The sequence below is a fragment of the Colius striatus genome, chromosome 1, assembly GCF_028858725.1.
Source record: "Colius striatus isolate bColStr4 chromosome 1, bColStr4.1.hap1, whole genome shotgun sequence".
Taxonomy (NCBI): Eukaryota; Metazoa; Chordata; class Aves; order Coliiformes; family Coliidae; genus Colius; species Colius striatus.
Genome location: NC_084759.1, coordinates 74,484,536 through 74,504,253, shown reverse-complemented (window position 1 = coordinate 74,504,253; position 19,718 = coordinate 74,484,536). Strand labels below are relative to the sequence as shown.

Below are 19,718 nucleotides of genomic sequence, written 5' to 3'. Positions count from 1 at the left end.
AGGGGGCAGGGGTAGCCAATGGCGGTGGTGGCCCCTGGTTTAAAGAAAGACCTGTGCAAAGAGGATAACATTTGTGAGGCAGGTTATCGGGATAGGGGTTTCCAGACGTTGTCTTGAAAGGACTTACTTTTTCCTTAATCCTCACGGTGATCCTGACCCTCGAGAAAGCCAAAGGCCAGGCTCCCACCCATTCAATATCAGCCTTCTGGCATCACTTTTCACTTTGCCTTTTCAGGGTTCCGCTTCTCCTTTTGACTGGGGGCCTCCAAGGAGTACGGAGCTCCCATTCGATCTTTAAGAGCTTTGACACTCCTTCTACTGCTTCGATTGCAAAACGAGGTCCGCTGTCCGGTTACAGCCCTTCTGGAAGCCTTGCTTTTAACATTGCCTTTACCCCTTCTTTTACTCAGCTGCTGCGGCACGGGAAAGATTCGGGCCATCCTGACAAAGGGTCAGCCATTACCAGGACATTTTTGCTATTCATCCTATGTTGGTATTCCAGCAAAATCAACGTGCCAATGTTTTCCAGGCATACGGCCTCTTTTTACCTCTCCTGACGGGGGTTTCTTTTGCATTTTGGCCTTGGCTTTTCTAAACACGTTTCACACCGCTGGGCAACGCTTTTCGCAACTTTCAGCATGCTAATTCCTACAGCGTACACTTTTACCATTTCCACTAAGGCTTCGGCTCCCCTGTGCATGTTGCAAGGTGTCCGCTTCATAAGTTCCCTTACTATTTCCGGAGGTACTCCACACTGCCCGCTCGGAGTTTTCCACCACCACGGACGTCAGGAGCTCGGCCACCTCATCTTCTTTCCCTGTAGACTTGGGGGACACGGATTTCTAGAGTCCTTTCTGCAACTAGGGCTGCCGTATTTATTGATAAGGGAAGATCAGTTTTCCTTATCAATTGCACGTTGGCCCGGCGCCAAAGGGCTTCTCTTCCCCGTGTTTCCTCCTGTTCCGTGTCCTCGGCCTCTTGGGAAACTTTTTCCCCAAAAGGATATTTGCGTGTTAGGGAATGTTGCTGCTAAAACAGCAGCCTTCTCTTTCTGATCTTTTAGTTGCCCTTTTGGGTTTCTCTGTTTCTTTTCCAAGTCCTCTCTCCAATTCCCAATGTCCCTCTTGTAGTGAGGGGCCCAACACTGCGCACGGCAACGAAGGTGCGGCCTGACCAGTGCCGAGTTCAGGGCGACAATCCCTGCCCTGCTCCAACTGACCACACCATTTCTGATTCAAGACGGGATGCCTTTGGCCTTCTTGGCCACCTGGGCACAGTGCTGGCCATATTCAGCGGAAGTCGACCAACACCATCCAAGCCTGTGGCGTTGTCGGGGTTTGTTGTGACCCAAGAGCGGGAGCCATCGAACTGGCCTGGGCCTACGGATGCAGCCTGGCACGACGCCCTCTGAAGAGCCTTCCTGGCTGCCCTCAAGCACATCAGCACTCCCACCCAAGGGGCTTTGCTTTGGAAACTTAAGGCTAGTGCACTCAAAGTCTTTGTCAGTACGATAAAAAGACTGGGAGCGGGGTCCCAGAAGGAAGGAGGACGCGGAGGCGCAGGCTTGGATGCAGCACAGCTTTAATGAGCCAAAGAAGAAAAAGGGGGTGTCTCACAGGGAGCACCAGGGGCAGCCCCCAAGACGCGGTGGAGCCGCCGCGGGCTGGCACTGGGGAAGGGGAAAAGTCAGCAGCAGAGGAAAGAGGGAGGAGAGAGCGGAGCCCTGAAGCTCCTCAGAGTCTCCTGTCCAGCACCATCTTCTGAGGTCTTGAAGCTTCTTGCCCAAGGAAGGCGTCCAGCAGCCTTAGCAGGGGCGGCACCTGCTGCCACAGTAGCCTCTGGTAAGGCAGGAGAGGTCAAAGCCCCCGGAGGAGATGGGCACTCCCTGGCTGCTGAGGATGCTGCCGGCGGCAGCGGAGGTGGAGGAGCCCACAACGGTGTTCTGCGGGAAGGAGCTGAGGATGGGGCCGGGCAGGGTCACCACCACAGGAGAGGGTTCGATGACGACGGTGGAGCTCTGGCACTGTAAGCAACAGGGCTCAGTGCAGCTGTTGGCCAGCGGGGTGGGGCCGCAGGGCTGGCACGGGCTACAGCAGGACATGTCTGTGGGCAAGAGGTGCACCTGGGAGAGAGGGCAGGGGAAGCAGAAAACGGGGACACGTGAGAAGCAGCACTGCAGCCAGTCAGAGTGGAGCCAAGGCACCTCCCGGCCTGGCTTAAAGACCCCCCCAGAGACACCTCAACTAAGTCCCAGCCCCACCCTGTAGAAGACAGACCTTCTGTGCCCTCTCCCTTGAGAAGCAGCTGCCAGCCCTGGGCTCGCACAGCCCCTCTCAGCTGAGACATGCATGGAGGAAAGACCCGATGGAGAAGGAAGAGGACAGGAGGCTTTGCACTCACCTGGCTGCCAAGGAGAAGGAGGCGAGAGAAGTGGATGGGAGAGCAGAGAGTTGGGCTGCCTTTTATAGTAGTCCCGCACTGCCTCAGGCCCAGAGGCACCCTCTCTGGAAGTAGTAATTTTCTGACAAGCTCAAGACAAATGCAAAGCATCCCAGCTAATGCCCTGGGCTGTGTCCTGCTTTCCTGCCCTGATGCCTTTGCATTTCCTGGCTTATGCCACGTACTTCCCAGCAGGAGGCTTCTCTAAGGGCCGGGATGAGAGGCCCGAGGTTTCCCGGGCCAGAAAGACGTCAGTGTGGCAGAAGACTCAGCTCAAGCGCTGAAGGCACGCCGTGCAGGCAGCACCTAGGTCATTCCTGTGGGCTTGCGTGTGCCAAAGGGCTCAGGCAATGGGCACCCCTCTCACGCTTCTCCTGCACATGCCCAGGGACTGCCTCTTGAGGGGGGACGTGGCACATCCTTTGCTCTCATGCCCCCAACCTCTCTCTCTGATGGGTGCTCCTTGTCGCAGAACGACGTTCTTAGAGGCGGGCAGCCGTGGATTGATTCCTGCGTGTGCGAAATCAGGCAAGGAAGGTGGGAGACAGACAGGGAAGGAAACAAACAGGCAGTGGATCCACGGACATGTAACCTGGGAAGAATATAAGGATGTTGCCTGGACGTGTAGGGGTGGGCTTAGGGAAGCTAAGGCCCAGTGGGAGCTAAATTTGGTGAGGGGTGTGAAGAAGAAGAAGAAGAAGAAGATGGGCTCCTACCGGTGTGCTGGCCCCAGAAGGAAGACTAAAGGAAATGCGCACACCCTGCCCCAATCCTTAGGACAGCAGAGCTGATGACAACGGACAGGGAGAAGGCTGAGGTACTCAACAATTTTTTTCCTCAGTTTTCAACGGTAATCTCTCTTCCAACATCTGTCAAGCCCCTGAAGCTCAATGCTTCAGGGACAGGGGCGGTGAAGTCTCTCCCCTTGCAGGAGAAGGTGAGGTTTGAGAGTACCGGAGGAACCTCAACATACCTATGTGGTAGAGCAGAGATGATAGAATGGTCTGGTTGGGAGGGACCCTTAAATATATAATCTAGTTCCATCCCCCCCTGCCGTGGGCAGGCACATCTGCCACTAGACCAGCCTGCTCAAAGCCCCATCCAACCATGCCTTCAACACGTGCAGGCATGGGGCATCCGGCTTCTTGGGGCAAACTGCTCCTGTACCTCACCACCCTCACAGGGCAGGTTTTCTTCTTGACACCTGCTCTAAACCTACGCTTTTCCCCTTTAAAACTGCTACCCCTTTTCCTACCACTACACTCCCTGATAGAGTCGAGCCCCATCTCTCACGTCGGCCTGCTTCCAGTCACGGAAGGCCACTCTAAAGTCTCTCCAAAGCTTTCTCTTCTCTACCCTAAACAACCTCAACTCTCTTGGCTTTTCTTTCGTAGGGGAGGTCTTCCATCCCACGCCATTCGTACCTCTGAACTGCAGAGATATGGGTTTGATGCAGGGACTGTTAACACGGGTAAGGAATTGGCTTTCTGGCCACATCCAAAGAGTTCCGCTCAATGGCTCCACGTGCAAGTGGAAACCAGGAATGAGTGGTGTGCCTCAAGGCTCTGTACCGGGACCAATAGTATCTCCCTTCTTCCTCAGTGACAGAGACGCTGGAATCGAACGCACTCTCGGCAAGTTTGCAGACGGCCCCAAGCTGAGTGGTGCAGTTAGTTCCCTTGAGGGAAGGGATGTCATCAGAGCCACCTTGACAGGCTTGAGGAGTGGGACTGCGTGAGCCTCGTGAAGTTCAACAGGGCCAAGTGAAAGGTCCTGCCACTGGGCTGGGGCAGTGGCCGGGATCAACACAGGCTGATAAGCGGATTCAGAACTGCCCCACGGAGAAGGGCTTGGAGATACTGCTGAAACATTGGACGTGAGACAGCAGTGCACAAGATTGTTCTCTAAGCCCTTCTCCAGCTTCATTGCCCTTCCTTAGACAGGCTCCAGCACCCGAACATCCCTCTTGCAGTGAAGAGCCCATCAGTGCAAACAGCAATGACCCAGTGCCGAGTTTGGGGGGACAATCACCGCCCTGCTCCTACTGGCCTACTGACCACACCGTTTCCGATTCAAGGCAGGATGTCATTGGCCTTCTCTGCCAGTCGGGCACAGTGCTGGCTGATATTCAGGCAGATGTTGACCAACACCATCCAAGCGCAGGAGGCGGCGCTGAGCGTGGCTTCAGCCTCATACAATAGGCCTCAGCCTACGGAAGCAGCCTGGCCAGAACCCTCTGAAGAGCCTTCCTGCCTTCAAGCAGGTCTACACTCCCCCCCAGTGTGGTTTTGTCTGGGAAGTTAACGACGGTGCAGTCCAGCCCTCCGTCCATATCTTATCCAATGATAACGATACGGAAGAAAACTGGCTGCTGTGCTAAGCCCTGGGGGAACAGCGCTGCTGACTGTAAAGCAAGTAATGGAGGCTGCAGGGCACAGAGGCTGCATTTCAGGTCTCGGAGGACATCTCTGCCAGCTGAAAGGAAGCGCCATTCAGAAGCAGAAGGGCTCCTGCAGTGCTCATGGACACACCTGCACGTGCCCTCACAATGAGGGTCACACAAGGACAGATTGACACAAACGTGCCCAGCAAAACGCTCCGTCGGCCTCTGACTGTTGCAACACGGTCAGAGCTTCCCCGTGAAAGCCCGGTGGCATGAGACAAGGAGCGCCCATCAGAGAGGGAGAGGTGGAGGGCATAAGGGCAAAGGATGTGCCACATCCTCCCACAAGGCAGTCCCTGGGCATGCGCAGGAGAAGCGTGAGGGGGTGCCCATTGCCTGAGCCCTTTGGCACACGCAAGCCCACAGGAATGACCTAGGTGCTGCCTGCACGGCGTGCCTTCAGCGCTTGAGCTGAGTCTTCTGCCACACTGACGTCTTTCTGGCCCGGGAAACCTCGGGCCTCTCATCCCGGCCCTTAGAGAAGCCTCCTGCTGGGAAGTACGTGGCATAAGCCAGGAAGTGCAAAGGCATCAGGGCAGGAAAGCAGGACACAGCCCAGGGCGTTAGCTGGGATGCTTTGCATTTGTCTTGAGCTTGTCAGAAAATTACTACTTCCAGAGAGGGTGCCTCTGGGCCTGAGGCAGTGCGGGACTACTATAAAAGGCAGCCCAACTCTCTGCTCTCCCATCCACTTCTCTCGCCTCCTTCTCCTTGGCAGCCAGGTGAGTGCAAAGCCTCCTGTCCTCTTCCTTCTCCATCGGGTCTTTCCTCCATGCATGTCTCAGCTGAGAGGGGCTGTGCGAGCCCAGGGCTGGCAGCTGCTTCTCAAGGGAGAGGGCACAGAAGGTCTGTCTTCTACAGGGTGGGGCTGGGACTTAGTTGAGGTGTCTCTGGGGGGGGTCTTTGAGCCAGCCCGGAGGTGCCTTGGCTCCACTCTGACCGGTTGCAGTGCTGCTTCTCACGTGTCCCCGTTTTCTGCTTCCCCTGCCCTCTCTCCCAGGTGCACCTCTTGCCCACAGACATGTCCTGCTGTAGCCCGTGCCAGCCCTGCGGCCCCACCCCGCTGGCCAACAGCTGCACTGAGCCCTGTTGCAGGCAGTGCCAGAGCTCCACCGTCGTCATCGAACCCTCTCCTGTGGTGGTGACCCTGCCCGGCCCCATCCTCAGCTCCTTCCCGCAGAACACCGTTGTGGGCTCCTCCACCTCCGCTGCCGCCGGCAGCATCCTCAGCAGCCAGGGAGTGCCCATCTCCTCCGGGGGCTTTGACCTCTCCTGCCTTACCAGAGGCTACTGTGGCAGCAGGTGCCGCCCCTGCTAAGGCTGCTGGACGCCTTCCTTGGGCAAGAAGCTTCAAGACCTCAGAAGATGGTGCTGGACAGGAGACTCTGAGGAGCTTCAGGGCTCCGCTCTCTCCTCCCTCTTTCCTCTGCTGCTGACTTTTCCCTTTCCCCAGTGCCAGCCCTCGGCGGCTCCACCGCGTCTTGGGGGCTGCCCCTGGTGCTCCCTGTGAGACACCCCCTTTTTCTTCTTTGGCTCATTAAAGCTGTGCTGCATCCAAGCCTGCGCCTCCGCGTCCTCCTTCCTTCCGGGGCCTCCCTTCTATCTGCTCAGCGAAAAGGTCAAGGAAGGGGAGGGTGGCAAGCATTGCAGTGCTTCTTGTTTTCTGCCCTTTCCCTTGCAGGTGACAAAGGCCTCCCTGGCTACTCCGCAGCCCCGGTCCTTCGGTGAGCGCCTGGCTCCAAAGGCTGCCAGGTGTGGGGATGGGAAACAACAACGCCAGGCGACAGCCCACGGCCTTATCTCCCCCTTCCCCTCCCCTCTATTACCCGCTCTAGGGTCCATGGCCAGCGCACACGGGCACGGGCTGACGAGAAAGTTACCTCCAGCAGTCCCTCAGCGCCTGGCTGGGCACGTGCTCTCCCGGGTGCAGAAAAGGAAATCCTGCCAAGGGTTAGTTAGCAGAGGGATTGGCAGGGCTGCCTTCTGTGAGGAGGTGCCACAAGCTGTCCTCATGTCAGATGGAGCCAGTTCCAGACGGCTCCAAGACAGACCCGCTGCTGGCCAAAGCTCAGCCAATCAGCGACGCTGCCAACGCCTCTGTCAGAACGTATCTGAGGCAGCCGGCACAGAAACTGCCGCTTTCACTCCACTTCCCGTTAGTCCTGCCCAGGTTTCTGCTTTTCACCTGCCTATACATTAGCAGATTGCTTCCAGCAGAATGGTTGTTCTTACTGTGCTCCTAACCGAGCCTGGACACTTCGACATCTCTTCTCCCCTTTTGAGATTTAGCCCTTTCTTTCTCTTCGATAATTCTCAGCCCCCTTTTGTACTGCTCTTATCTGAGGCCTAGGCAATGTTTTGGCACTCCAACTTTTAGAACAACCAAACTTCCCCAACACTATTCATCTTCCAGTCAAGGTTGCTCTTCAATTTTGGACTAGGCCTTTTCACTTTTCTTGCAGTTTCTCGTCCTTCCAGGTTCAAACGTAGGCCAGACCTCCCGGGTGAAAGGAGGGGGCAGGGGTAGCCAATGGCGGTGGTGGCCTCTGGTTTAAAGAAAGAGGATAACATTTGTGAGGCAGGTTATCGGGATAGGGGTTTCCAGATGTTGTCTTGAAAGGACTTACTTTTTCCTTAATCCTCACGGTGATCCTGACCCTCGAGAAAGCCAAAGGCCAGGCTCCCACCCATTCAATATCAGCCTTCTGGCATCACTTTTCACTTTGCCTTTTCAGGGTTCCGCTTCTCCTTTTGACTGGGGGCCTCCAAGGAGTACGGAGCTCCCATTCGATCTTTAAGAGCTTTGACACTCCTTCTACTGCTTCGATTGCAAAACGAGGTCCGCTGTCCGGTTACAGCCCTTCTGGAAGCCTTGCTTTTAACATTGCCTTTACCCCTTCTTTTGCTCGGCTGCTGCGGCACGGGAAAGATTCGGGCCATCCTGACAAAGGGTCAGCCATTACCAGGACATTTTTGCTATTCATCCTATGTTGGTATTCCAGCAAAATCAACGTGCCAATGTTTTCCAGGCATACGGCCTCTTTTTACCTCTCCTGACGGGGGTTTCTTTTGCATTTTGGCCTTGGCTTTTCTAAACACGTTTCACACCGCTGGGCAACGCTTTTCGCAACTTTCAGCATGCTAATTCCTACAGCGTACACTTTTACCATTTCCACTAAGGCTTCGGCTCCCCTGTGCATGTTGCAAGGTGTCCGCTTCATAAGTTCCCTTACTATTTCCGGAGGTACTCCACACTGCCCGCTCGGAGTTTTCCACCACCACGGACGTCAGGAGCTCGGCCACCTCATCTTCTTTCCCTGTAGACTTGGGGGACACGGATTTCTAGAGTCCTTTCTGCAACTAGGGCTGCCGTATTTATTGATAAGGGAAGATCAGTTTTCCTTATCAATTGCACGTTGGCCCGGCGCCAAAGGGCTTCTCTTCCCCGTGTTTCCTCCTGTTCCGTGTCCTCGGCCTCTTGGGAAACTTTTTCCCCAAAAGGATATTTGCGTGTTAGGGAATGTTGCTGCTAAAACAGCAGCCTTCTCTTTCTGATCTTTTAGTTGCCCTTTTGGGTTTCTCTGTTTCTTTTCCAAGTCCTCTCTCCAATTCCCAATGTCCCTCTTGTAGTGAGGGGCCCAACACTGCGCACGGCAACGAAGGTGCGGCCTGACCAGTGCCGAGTTCAGGGCGACAATCCCTGCCCTGCTCCAACTGACCACACCATTTCTGATTCAAGACGGGATGCCTTTGGCCTTCTTGGCCACCTGGGCACAGTGCTGGCCATATTCAGCGGAAGTCGACCAACACCATCCAAGCCTGTGGCGTTGCCGGGGCTTGTTGTGACCCGAGAGCGGGAGCCATCGAACTGGCCTGGGCCTACGGATGCAGCCTGGCACGACGCCCTCTGAAGAGCCTTCCTGGCTGCCCTCAAGCACATCAGCACTCCCACCCAAGGGGCTTTGCTTTGGAAACTTAAGGCTAGTGCACTCAAAGTCTTTGTCAGTACGATAAAAAGACTGGGAGCGGGGTCCCAGAAGGAAGGAGGACGCGGAGGCGCAGGCTTGGATGCAGCACAGCTTTAATGAGCCAAAGAAGAAAAAGGGGGTGTCTCACAGGGAGCACCAGGGGCAGCCCCCAAGACGCGGTGGAGCCGCCGCGGGCTGGCACTGGGGAAGGGGAAAAGTCAGCAGCAGAGGAAAGAGGGAGGAGAGAGCGGAGCCCTGAAGCTCCTCAGAGTCTCCTGTCCAGCACCATCTTCTGAGGTCTTGAAGCTTCTTGCCCAAGGAAGGCGTCCAGCAGCCTTAGCAGGGGCGGCACCTGCTGCCACAGTAGCCTCTGGTAAGGCAGGAGAGGTCAAAGCCCCCGGAGGAGATGGGCACTCCCTGGCTGCTGAGGATGCTGCCGGCGGCAGCGGAGGTGGAGGAGCCCACAACGGTGTTCTGCGGGAAGGAGCTGAGGATGGGGCCGGGCAGGGTCACCACCACAGGAGAGGGTTCGATGACGACGGTGGAGCTCTGGCACTGTAAGCAACAGGGCTCAGTGCAGCTGTTGGCCAGCGGGGTGGGGCCGCAGGGCTGGCACGGGCTACAGCAGGACATGTCTGTGGGCAAGAGGTGCACCTGGGAGAGAGGGCAGGGGAAGCAGAAAACGGGGACACGTGAGAAGCAGCACTGCAGCCAGTCAGAGTGGAGCCAAGGCACCTCCCGGCCTGGCTTAAAGACCTCCCCAGAGACACCTCAACTAAGTCCCAGCCCCACCCTGTAGAAGACAGACCTTCTGTGCCCTCTCCCTTGAGAAGCAGCTGCCAGCCCTGGGCTCGCACAGCCCCTCTCAGCTGAGACATGCATGGAGGAAAGACCCGATGGAGAAGGAAGAGGACAGGAGGCTTTGCACTCACCTGGCTGCCAAGGAGAAGGAGGCGAGAGAAGTGGATGGGAGAGCAGAGAGTTGGGCTGCCTTTTATAGTAGTCCCGCACTGCCTCAGGCCCAGAGGCACCCTCTCTGGAAGTAGTAATTTTCTGACAAGCTCAAGACAAATGCAAAGCATCCCAGCTAATGCCCTGGGCTGTGTCCTGCTTTCCTGCCCTGATACCTTTGCATTTCCTGGCTTATGCCACGTACTTCCCAGCAGGAGGCTTCTCTAAGGGCCGGGATGAGAGGCCCGAGGTTTCCCGGGCCAGAAAGACGTCAGTGTGGCAGAAGACTCAGCTCAAGCGCTGAAGGCACGCCGTGCAGGCAGCACCTAGGTCATTCCTGTGGGCTTGCGTGTGCCAAAGGGCTCAGGCAATGGGCACCCCTCTCACGCTTCTCCTGCGCATGCCCAGGGACTGCCTCTTGGGGGGGGACGTGGCACATCCTTTGCTCTCATGCCCCCAACCTCTCTCTCTGATGGGTGCTCCTTGTCGCAGAACGACGTTCTTAGAGGCGGGCAGCCGTGGATTGATTCCTGCGTGTGCGAAATCAGGCAAGGAAGGTGGGAGACAGACAGGGAAGGAAACAAACAGGCAGTGGATCCACGGACATGTAACCTGGGAAGAATATAAGGATGTTGCCTGGACGTGTAGGGGTGGGCTTAGGGAAGCTAAGGCCCAGTGGGAGCTAAATTTGGTGAGGGGTGTGAAGAAGAAGAAGAAGAAGAAGAAGAAGATGGGCTCCTACCGGTGTGCTGGCCCCAGAAGGAAGACTAAAGGAAATGCGCACACCCTGTCCCAATCCTTAGGACAGCAGAGCTGATGACAACGGACAGGGAGAAGGCTGAGGTACTCAACAATTTTTTTCCTCAGTTTTCAACGGTAATCTCTCTTCCAACATCTGTCAAGCCCCTGAAGCTCAATGCTTCAGGGACAGGGGCGGTGAAGTCTCTCCCCTTGCAGGAGAAGGTGAGGTTTGAGAGTACCGGAGGAACCTCAACATACCTATGTGGTAGAGCAGAGATGATAGAATGGTCTGGTTGGGAGGGACCCTTAAATATATAATCTAGTTCCATCCCCCCCTGCCGTGGGCAGGCACATCTGCCACTAGACCAGCCTGCTCAAAGCCCCATCCAACCATGCCTTCAACACGTGCAGGCATGGGGCATCCGGCTTCTTGGGGCAAACTGCTCCTGTACCTCACCACCCTCACAGGGCAGGTTTTCTTCTTGACACCTGCTCTAAACCTACGCTTTTCCCCTTTAAAACTGCTACCCCTTTTCCTACCACTACACTCCCTGATAGAGTCGAGCCCCATCTCTCACGTCGGCCTGCTTCCAGTCACGGAAGGCCACTCTAAAGTCTCTCCAAAGCTTTCTCTTCTCTACCCTAAACAACCTCAACTCTTTTGGCTTTTCTTTCGTAGGGGAGGTCTTCCATCCCACGCCATTCGTACCTCTGAACTGCAGAAATACGGGTTTGATGCAGGGACTGCTAACACGGGTAAGGAATTGGCTTTCTGGCCACATCCAAAGAGTTCCGCTCAATGGCTCCACGTGCAAGTGGAAACCAGGAATGAGTGGTGTGCCTCAAGGCTCTGTACCGGGACCAATAGTATCTCCCTTCTTCCTCAGTGACATAGACGCTGGAATCGAACGCACTCTCGGCAAGTTTGCAGACGGCCCCAAGCTGAGTGGTGCAGTTAGTTCCCTTGAGGGAAGGGATGTCATCAGAGCCACCTTGACAGGCTTGAGGAGTGGGACTGCGTGAGCCTCGTGAAGTTCAACAGGGCCAAGTGAAAGGTCCTGCCACTGGGCTGGGGCAGTGGCCGGGATCAACACAGGCTGATAAGCGGATTCAGAACTGCCCCACGGAGAAGGGCTTGGAGATACTGCTGAAACATTGGACGTGAGACAGCAGTGCACAAGATTGTTCTCTAAGCCCTTCTCCAGCTTCATTGCCCTTCCTTAGACAGGCTCCAGCACCCGAACATCCCTCTTGCAGTGAAGAGCCCATCAGTGCAAACAGCAATGACCCAGTGCCGAGTTTGGGGGGACAATCACCGCCCTGCTCCTACTGGCCTACTGACCACACCGTTTCCGATTCAAGGCAGGATGTCATTGGCCTTCTCTGCCAGTCGGGCACAGTGCTGGCTGATATTCAGGCAGATGTTGACCAACACCATCCAAGCGCAGGAGGCGGCGCTGAGCGTGGCTTCAGCCTCATACAATAGGCCTCAGCCTACGGAAGCAGCCTGGCCAGAACCCTCTGAAGAGCCTTCCTGCCTTCAAGCAGGTCTACACTCCCCCCCAGTGTGGTTTTGTCTGGGAAGTTAACGACGGTGCAGTCCAGCCCTCCGTCCATATCTTATCCAATGATAACGATACGGAAGAAAACTGGCTGCTGTGCTGAGCCCTGGGGGAACAGCGCTGCTGACCGTAAAGCAAGTAATGGAGGCTGCAGGGCACAGAGGCTGCATTTCAGGTCTCGGAGGACATCTCTGCCAGCTGAAAGGAAGCGCCATTCAGAAGCAGAAGGGCTCCTGCAGTGCTCATGGACACACCTGCACGTGCCCGCACGATGAGGGTCACACAAGGACAGATTGACACAAACGTGCCCAGCAAAACGCTCCGTCGGCCTCTGACTGTTGCAACACGGTCAGAGCTTCCCCGTGAAAGCCCGGTGGCATGAGACAAGGAGCGCCCATCAGAGAGGGAGAGGTGGAGGGCATAAGGGCAAAGGATGTGCCACATCCTCCCACAAGGCAGTCCCTGGGCATGTGCAGGAGAAGCGTGAGGGGGTGCCCATTGCCTGAGCCCTTTGGCACACGCAAGCCCACAGGAATGACCTAGGTGCTGCCTGCACGGCGTGCCTTCAGCGCTTGAGCTGAGTCTTCTGCCACACTGACGTCTTTCTGGCCCGGGAAACCTCGGGCCTCTCATCCCGGCCCTTAGAGAAGCCTCCTGCTGGGAAGTACGTGGCATAAGCCAGGAAATGCAAAGGCATCAGGGCAGGAAAGCAGGACACAGCCCAGGGCATTAGCTGGGATGGCTTGCGTTTGTCTTGAGCTGGTCAGAAAATTACTACTTCCAGAGAGGGTGCCTCTGGGCCTGAGGCAGTGCGGGACTACTATAAAAGGCAGCCCAACTCTCTGCTCTCCCATCCACTTCTCTCGCCTCCTTCTCCTTGGCAGCCAGGTGAGTGCAAGGTCTCCTGTCCTCTTCCTTCTCCATCGGGTCTTTCCTCCATGCATGTCTCAGCTGAGAGGGGCTGTGCGAGCCCAGGGCTGGCAGCTGCTTCTCAAGGGAGAGGGCACAGAAGGTCTGTCTTCTACAGGGTGGGGCTGGGACTTAGTTGAGGTGTCTCTGGGGGGGTCTTTGAGCCAGCCCGGAGGTGCCTTGGCTCCACTCTGACCGGCTGCAGTGCTGCTTCTCACGTGTCCCCGTTTTCTGCTTCCCCTGCCCTCTCTCCCAGGTGCACCTCTTGCCCACAGACATGTCCTGCTGTAGCCCGTGCCAGCCCTGCGGCCCCACCCCGCTGGCCAACAGCTGCACTGAGCCCTGTTGCAGGCAGTGCCAGAGCTCCACCGTCGTCATCGAACCCTCTCCTGTGGTGGTGACCCTGCCCGGCCCCATCCTCAGCTCCTTCCCGCAGAACACCGTTGTGGGCTCCTCCACCTCCGCTGCCGCCGGCAGCATCCTCAGCAGCCAGGGAGTGCCCATCTCCTCCGGGGGCTTTGACCTCTCCTGCCTTACCAGAGGCTACTGTGGCAGCAGGTGCCGCCCCTGCTAAGGCTGCTGGACGCCTTCCTTGGGCAAGAAGCTTCAAGACCTCAGAAGATGGTGCTGGACAGGAGACTCTGAGGAGCTTCAGGGCTCCGCTCTCTCCTCCCTCTTTCCTCTGCTGCTGACTTTTCCCTTTCCCCAGTGCCAGCCCGCGGCGGCTCCACCGCGTCTTGGGGGCTGCCCCTGGTGCTCCCTGTGAGACACCCCCTTTTTCTTCTTTGGGCTCATTAAAGTTGTGCTGCATCCAAGCCTGCGCCTCCGCGTCCTCCTTCCTTCCGGGGCCTCCCTTCTATCTGCTCAGCGAAAAGGTCAAGGAAGGGGAGGGTGGCAAGCATTGCAGTGCTTCTTGTTTTCTGCCCTTTCCCTTGCAGGTGACAAAGGCCTCCCTGGCTACTCCGCAGCCCTGGTCCTTCGGTGAGCGCCTGGCTCCAAAGGCTGCCAGGTGTGGGGATGGGAAACAACAACGCCAGGCGACAGCCCACGGCCTTATCTCCCCCCTCCCCTCCCCTCCATTACCCGCTCTAGGGTCCGTGGCCAGCGCACACGGGCACGGGCTGATGAGAAAGTTACCTCCAGCAGTCCCTCAGCGCCTGGCTGGGCACGTGCTCTCCCGGGTGCAGAAAAGGAAATCCTGCCAAGGGTTAGTTAGCAGAGGGATTGGCAGGGCTGCCTTCTGTGAGGAGGTGCCACAAGCTGTCCTCATGTCAGATGGAGCCAGTTCCAGACGGCTCCAAGACAGACCCGCTGCTGGCCAAAGCTCAGCCAATCAGCGACGCTGCCAACGCCTCTGTCAGAACGTATCTGAGGCAGCCGGCACAGAAACTGACGCTTTCACTCCACTTCCCGTTAGTCCTGCCCAGGTTTCTGCTTTTCACCTGCCTATACATTAGCAGATTGCTTCCAGCAGAATGGTTGTTCTTACTGTGCTCCTAACCGAGCCTGGACACTTCGACATCACTTCTCCCCTTTTGAGATTTAGCCCTTTCTTTCTCTTCGATAATTCTCAGCCCCCTTTTGTACTGCTCTTATCTGAGGCCTAGGCAATGTTTTGGCACTCCAACTTTTAGAACAACCAAACTTCCCCAACACTATTCATCTTCCAGTCAAGGTTGCTCTTCAATTTTGGACTAGGCCTTTTCACTTTTCTTGCAGTTTCTCGTCCTTCCAGGTTCAAACGTAGGCGAGACCTCCCGGGTGAAAGGAGGGCGCAGGGGTAGCCAATGGCGGTGGTGGCCTCTGGTTTAAAGAAAGAGGATAACATTTGTGAGGCAGATTATCGGGATAGGGGTTTCCAGACGTTGTCTTGAAAGGACTTACTTTTTCCTTAATCCTCACGGTGATCCTGACCCTCGAGAAAGCCAAAGGCCAGGCTCCCACCCATTCAATATCAGCCTTCTGGCATCACTTTTCACTTTGCCTTTTCAGGGTTCCGCTTCTCCTTTTGACTGGGGGCCTCCAAGGAGTACGGAGCTCCCATTCGATCTTTAAGAGCTTTGACACTCCTTCTACTGCTTCGATTGCAAAACGAGGTCCGCTGTCCGGTTACAGCCCTTCTGGAAGCCTTGCTTTTAACATTGCCTTTACCCCTTCTTTTGCTCGGCTGCTGCGGCACGGGAAAGATTCGGGCCATCCTGACAAAGGGTCAGCCATTACCAGGACATTTTTGCTATTCATCCTATGTTGGTATTCCAGCAAAATCAACTTGCCAATGTTTTCCAGGCATACGGCCTCTTTTTACCTCTCCTGACGGGGGTTTCTTTTGCATTTTGGCCTTGGCTTTTCTAAACACGTTTCACACCGCTGGGCAACGCTTTTCGCAACTTTCAGCATGCTAATTCCTACAGCGTACACTTTTACCATTTCCACTAAGGCTTCAGCTCCCCTGTGCATGTTGCAAGGTGTCCGCTTCATAAGTTCCCTTACTATTTCCGGAGGTACTCCACACTGCCCGCCCGGAGTTTTCCACCACCACGGACGTCAGGAGCTCGGCCACCTCATCTTCTTTCCCTGTAGACTTGGGGGACACGGATTTCTAGAGTCCTTTCTGCAACTAGGGCTGCCGTATTTATTGATAAGGGAAGATCAGTTTTCCTTATCAATTGCACGTTGGCCCGGCGCCAAAGGGCTTCTCTTCCCCGTGTTTCCTCCTGTTCCGTGTCCTCGGCCTCTTGGGAAACTTTTTCCCCAAAAGGATATTTGCGTGTTAGGGAATGTTGCTGCTAAAACAGCAGCCTTCTCTTTCTGATCTTTTAGTTGCCCTTTTGGGTTTCTCTGTTTCTTTTCCAAGTCCTCTCTCCAATTCCCAATGTCCCTCTTGTAGTGAGGGGCCCAACACTGCGCACGGCAACGAAGGTGCGGCCTGACCAGTGCCGAGTTCAGGGCGACAATCCCTGCCCTGCTCCAACTGACCACACCATTTCTGATTCAAGACAGGATGCCTTTGGCCTTCTTGGCCACCTGGGCACAGTGCTGGCCATATTCAGCGGAAGTCGACCAACACCATCCAAGCCTGTGGCGTTGCCGGGGCTTGTTGTGACCCGAGAGCGGGAGCCATCGAACTGGCCTGGGCCTACGGATGCAGCCTGGCACGACGCCCTCTGAAGAGCCTTCCTGCCTGCCCTCAAGCACATCAGCACTCCCACCCAAGGGGCTTTGCTTTGGAAACTTAAGGCTAGTGCACTCAAAGTCTTTGTCAGTACGATAAAAAGACTGGGAGCGGGGTCCCAGAAGGAAGGAGGACGCGGAGGCGCAGGCTTGGATGCAGCACAGCTTTAATGAGCCAAAGAAGAAAAAGGGGGTGTCTCACAGGGAGCACCAGGGGCAGCCCCCAAGACGCGGTGGAGCCTCCGCGGGCTGGCACTGGGGAAGGGGAAAAGTCAGCAGCAGAGGAAAGAGGGAGGAGAGAGCGGAGCCCTGAAGCTCCTCAGAGTCTCCTGTCCAGCACCATCTTCTGAGGTCTTGAAGCTTCTTGCCCAAGGAAGGCGTCCAGCAGCCTTAGCAGGGGCGGCACCTGCTGCCACAGTAGCCTCTGGTAAGGCAGGAGAGGTCAAAGCCCCCGGAGGAGATGGGCACTCCCTGGCTGCTGAGGATGCTGCCGGCGGCAGCGGAGGTGGAGGAGCCCACAACGGTGTTCTGCGGGAAGGAGCTGAGGATGGGGCCGGGCAGGGTCACCACCACAGGAGAGGGTTCGATGACGACGGTGGAGCTCTGGCACTGCCTGCAACAGGGCTCAGTGCAGCTGTTGGCCAGCGGGGTGGGGCCACAGGGCTGGCATGGGCTACAGCAGGACATGTCTGTGGGCAAGAGGTGCACCTGGGAGAGAGGGCAGGGGAAGCAGAAAACGGGGACACGTGAGAAGCAGCACTGCAGCCAGTCAGAGTGGAGCCAAGGCACCTCCCGGCCTGGCTTAAAGACCCCCCCAGAGACACCTCAACTAAGTCCCAGCCCCACCCTGTAGAAGACAGACCTTCTGTGCCCTCTCCCTTGAGAAGCAGCTGCCAGCCCTGGGCTCGCACAGCCCCTCTCAGCTGAGACATGCATGGAGGAAAGACCCGATGGAGAAGGAAGAGGACAGGAGGCTTTGCACTCACCTGGCTGCCAAGGAGAAGGAGGCGAGAGAAGTGGATGGGAGAGCAGAGAGTTGGGCTGCCTTTTATAGTAGTCCCGCACTGCCTCAGGCCCAGAGGCACCCTCTCTGGAAGTAGTAATTTTCTGACAAGCTCAAGACAAATGCAAAGCATCCCAGCTAATGCCCTGGGCTGTGTCCTGCTTTCCTGCCCTGATGCCTTTGCATTTCCTGGCTTATGCCACGTACTTCCCAGCAGGAGGCTTCTCTAAGGGCCGGGATGAGAGGCCCGAGGTTTCCCGGGCCAGAAAGACGTCAGTGTGGCAGAAGACTCAGCTCAAGCGCTGAAGGCACGCTGTGCAGGCAGCACCTAGGTCATTCCTGTGGGCTTGCGTGTGCCAAAGGGCTCAGGCAATGGGCACCCCTCTCACGCTTCTCCTGCGCATGCCCAGGGACTGCCTCTTGGGGGGGGACGTGGCACATCCTTTGCTCTCATGCCCCCAACCTCTCTCTCTGATGGGTGCTCCTTGTCGCAGAACGACGTTCTTAGAGGCGGGCAGCTGTGGATTGATTCCTGCGTGTGCGAAATCAGGCAAGGAAGGTGGGAGACAGACAGGGAAGGAAACAAACAGGCAGTGGATCCACGGACATGTAACCTGGGAAGAATATAAGGATGTTGCCTGGACGTGTAGGGGTGGGCTTAGGGAAGCTAAGGCCCAGTGGGAGCTAAATTTGGTGAGGGGTGTGAAGAAGAAGAAGAAGAAGATGGGCTCCTACCGGTGTGCTGGCCCCAGAAGGAAGACTAAAGGAAATGCGCACACCCTGCCCCAATCCTTAGGACAGCAGAGCTGATGACAACGGACAGGGAGAAGGCTGAGGTACTCAACAATTTTTTTCCTCAGTTTTCAATGGTAATCTCTCTTCCAACATCTGTCAAGCCCCTGAAGCTCAATGCTTCAGGGACAGGGGCGGTGAAGTCTCTCCCCTTGCAGGAGAAGGTGAGGTTTGAGAGTACCGGAGGAACCTCAACATACCTATGTGGTAGAGCAGAGATGATAGAATGGTCTGGTTGGGAGGGACCCTTAAATATATAATCTAGTTCCATCCCCCCCTGCCGTGGGCAGGCACATCTGCCACTAGACCAGCCTGCTCAAAGCCCCATCCAACCATGCCTTCAACACGTGCAGGCATGGGGCATCCGGCTTCTTGGGGCAAACTGCTCCTGTACCTCACCACCCTCACAGGGCAGGTTTTCTTCTTGACACCTGCTCTAAACCTACGCTTTTCCCCTTTAAAACTGCTACCCCTTTTCCTACCACTACACTCCCTGATAGAGTCGAGCCCCATCTCTCACGTCGGCCTGCTTCCAGTCACGGAAGGCCACTCTAAAGTCTCTCCAAAGCTTTCTCTTCTCTACCCTAAACAACCTCAACTCTTTTGGCTTTTCTTTCGTAGGGGAGGTCTTCCATCCCACGCCATTCGTACCTCTGAACTGCAGAAATACGGGTTTGATGCAGGGACTGCTAACACGGGTAAGGAATTGGCTTTCTGGCCACATCCAAAGAGTTCCGCTCAATGGCTCCACGTGCAAGTGGAAACCAGGAATGAGTGGTGTGCCTCAAGGCTCTGTACCGGGACCAATAGTATCTCCCTTCTTCCTCAGTGACATAGACGCTGGAATCGAACGCACTCTCGGCAAGTTTGCAGACGGCCCCAAGCTGAGTGGTGCAGTTAGTTCCCTTGAGGGAAGGGATGTCATCAGAGCCACCTTGACAGGCTTGAGGAGTGGGACTGCGTGAGCCTCGTGAAGTTCAACAGGGCCAAGTGAAAGGTCCTGCCACTGGGCTGGGGCAGTGGCCGGGATCAACACAGGCTGATAAGCGGATTCAGAACTGCCCCACGGAGAAGGGCTTGGAGATACTGCTGAAACATTGGACGTGAGACAGCAGTGCACAAGATTGTTCTCTAAGCCCTTCTCCAGCTTCATTGCCCTTCCTTAGACAGGCTCCAGCACCCGAACATCCCTCTTGCAGTGAAGAGCCCATCAGTGCAAACAGCAATGACCCAGTGCCGAGTTTGGGGGGACAATCACCGCCCTGCTCCTACTGGCCTACTGACCACACCGTTTCCGATTCAAGGCAGGATGTCATTGGCCTTCTCTGCCAGTCGGGCACAGTGCTGGCTGATATTCAGGCAGATGTTGACCAACACCATCCAAGCGCAGGAGGCGGCGCTGAGCGTGGCTTCAGCCTCATACAATAGGCCTCAGCCTACGGAAGCAGCCTGGCCAGAACCCTCTGAAGAGCCTTCCTGCCTTCAAGCAGGTCTACACTCCCCCCCAGTGTGGTTTTGTCTGGGAAGTTAACGACGGTGCAGTCCAGCCCTCCGTCCATATCTTATCCAATGATAACGATACGGAAGAAAACTGGCTGCTGTGCTGAGCCCTGGGGGAACAGCGCTGCTGACCGTAAAGCAAGTAATGGAGGCTGCAGGGCACAGAGGCTGCATTTCAGGTCTCGGAGGACATCTCTGCCAGCTGAAAGGAAGCGCCATTCAGAAGCAGAAGGGCTCCT

At 56.2% G+C, this 19,718-nt stretch overlaps 3 protein-coding genes and 2 pseudogenes across 3 annotated transcripts; 2 read left to right on the top strand and 3 right to left on the bottom strand.

The window, feature by feature from the left end:
- Nucleotides 1-1,804: 1,804 nt before the first annotated feature.
- Nucleotides 1,805-4,365, bottom strand: LOC133625936 (uncharacterized). The gene is given in 5 exon segments (XM_062001176.1): nt 1,805-2,122; nt 2,401-2,496; nt 2,499-2,529; nt 4,011-4,117; nt 4,300-4,365. Coding segments are annotated over 5 exon segments (618 nt in total).
- A 622-nt stretch (nt 4,366-4,987) lies between these two features.
- Nucleotides 4,988-6,200, top strand: LOC133625934 (feather keratin Cos1-2-like; annotated as a pseudogene).
- Nucleotides 6,201-9,186: 2,986 nt separating this feature from the next.
- LOC133625930 (uncharacterized) lies at nt 9,187-11,753 on the bottom strand. The gene is given in 5 exon segments (XM_062000899.1): nt 9,187-9,504; nt 9,783-9,878; nt 9,881-9,911; nt 11,399-11,505; nt 11,688-11,753. Coding segments are annotated over 5 exon segments (618 nt in total).
- Nucleotides 11,754-12,375: 622 nt separating this feature from the next.
- LOC133625919 (feather keratin Cos1-2-like) lies at nt 12,376-13,587 on the top strand (annotated as a pseudogene).
- Nucleotides 13,588-16,574: 2,987 nt separating this feature from the next.
- Nucleotides 16,575-19,132, bottom strand: LOC133625865 (uncharacterized). The gene is given in 5 exon segments (XM_062000690.1): nt 16,575-16,892; nt 17,171-17,266; nt 17,269-17,299; nt 18,778-18,884; nt 19,067-19,132. Coding segments are annotated over 5 exon segments (618 nt in total).
- Nucleotides 19,133-19,718: the final 586 nt, after the last annotated feature.